This window comes from Lipotes vexillifer, unplaced genomic scaffold (genome assembly GCF_000442215.2).
Source record: "Lipotes vexillifer unplaced genomic scaffold, Lipotes_vexillifer_v1.1 scaffold628, whole genome shotgun sequence".
In the NCBI taxonomy this organism is placed as follows: domain Eukaryota; kingdom Metazoa; phylum Chordata; class Mammalia; order Artiodactyla; family Lipotidae; genus Lipotes; species Lipotes vexillifer.
In genome coordinates this window covers 863,102-863,836 of record NW_006779395.1, presented here as the reverse complement: position 1 = coordinate 863,836, position 735 = coordinate 863,102, and the positions used below count along the sequence as shown (strand labels likewise).

General features: G+C 36.3%; 1 protein-coding gene across 1 annotated transcript in view; it reads left to right on the top strand.

Moving 5' to 3' along the window:
- The window catches only part of UPF2 (UPF2 regulator of nonsense mediated mRNA decay), a 99,108-nt gene that overhangs the window by 4,596 nt on the left and 93,777 nt on the right, over positions 1-735 (top strand). The window contains exon 2 of the mRNA XM_007452589.1: positions 384-733. Within this exon, the coding sequence (XP_007452651.1) occupies positions 402-733 (332 nt within the window). The 5' untranslated portion in view covers positions 384-401. The remainder of the gene's footprint in view (positions 1-383; positions 734-735) is intronic.

The window sequence follows — 735 nt, the reverse complement described above, 5'->3', positions numbered from 1 at the left end:
GGGGGGGGGGGGGGGTAAAACTGATTCAGAATGTTCTCACTTACATACTGAAGTATTTATGATTAAATATGTTTTGAAGTTGACAGTGGTTGAATCTAAGGAATGGTTACATGGAGTTCCTTATGTTGTGCTCTCCACTTCTGTTTGTGTTTGATTATTTCCTTAATAAAAAGTAAAAAGAAAAAAAAATACTTAGACATAGGCATAACTAATTATGATAGAATATGGAATTTTATCACTGAAATAGTATTCATTTTGCATATATTTTATTTAATCTCTCACAATTGCCAAGTTGCATTAATATGTTCTGCTTAACAAAATAGTGTCACGTCACTAAAAAGCGTCACTGCGTCTACAATGCTGACATTCGTTTACTCTTACAGATTGTCCTGGGTAACATAATGCCAGCTGAGCGTAAAAAGCCAGCAAGTATGGAAGAAAAAGAATCTTTACTAAACAGCAAGGAAAAAGACTGCAGTGAAAGGCGGCCAGTGAGCAGCAGGGAGAAACCAAAAGAGGAGATCAAGCTTACCGCCAAGAAGGAGGTTATTAAGATCCCTGAAGATAAGAAGAAGAAACTGGAAGAAGATAAGAGAAAAAAAGAAGACAAGGAACGCAAGAAAAAAGAAGAAGAAAAGGTGAAGGCAGAGGAAGAATTAAAGAAAAAAGAGGAAGAAGAAAAAAAGAAGCATGAAGAAGAGAGAAAGAAGCAAGAAGAGCAGGCAAAACGTCAGC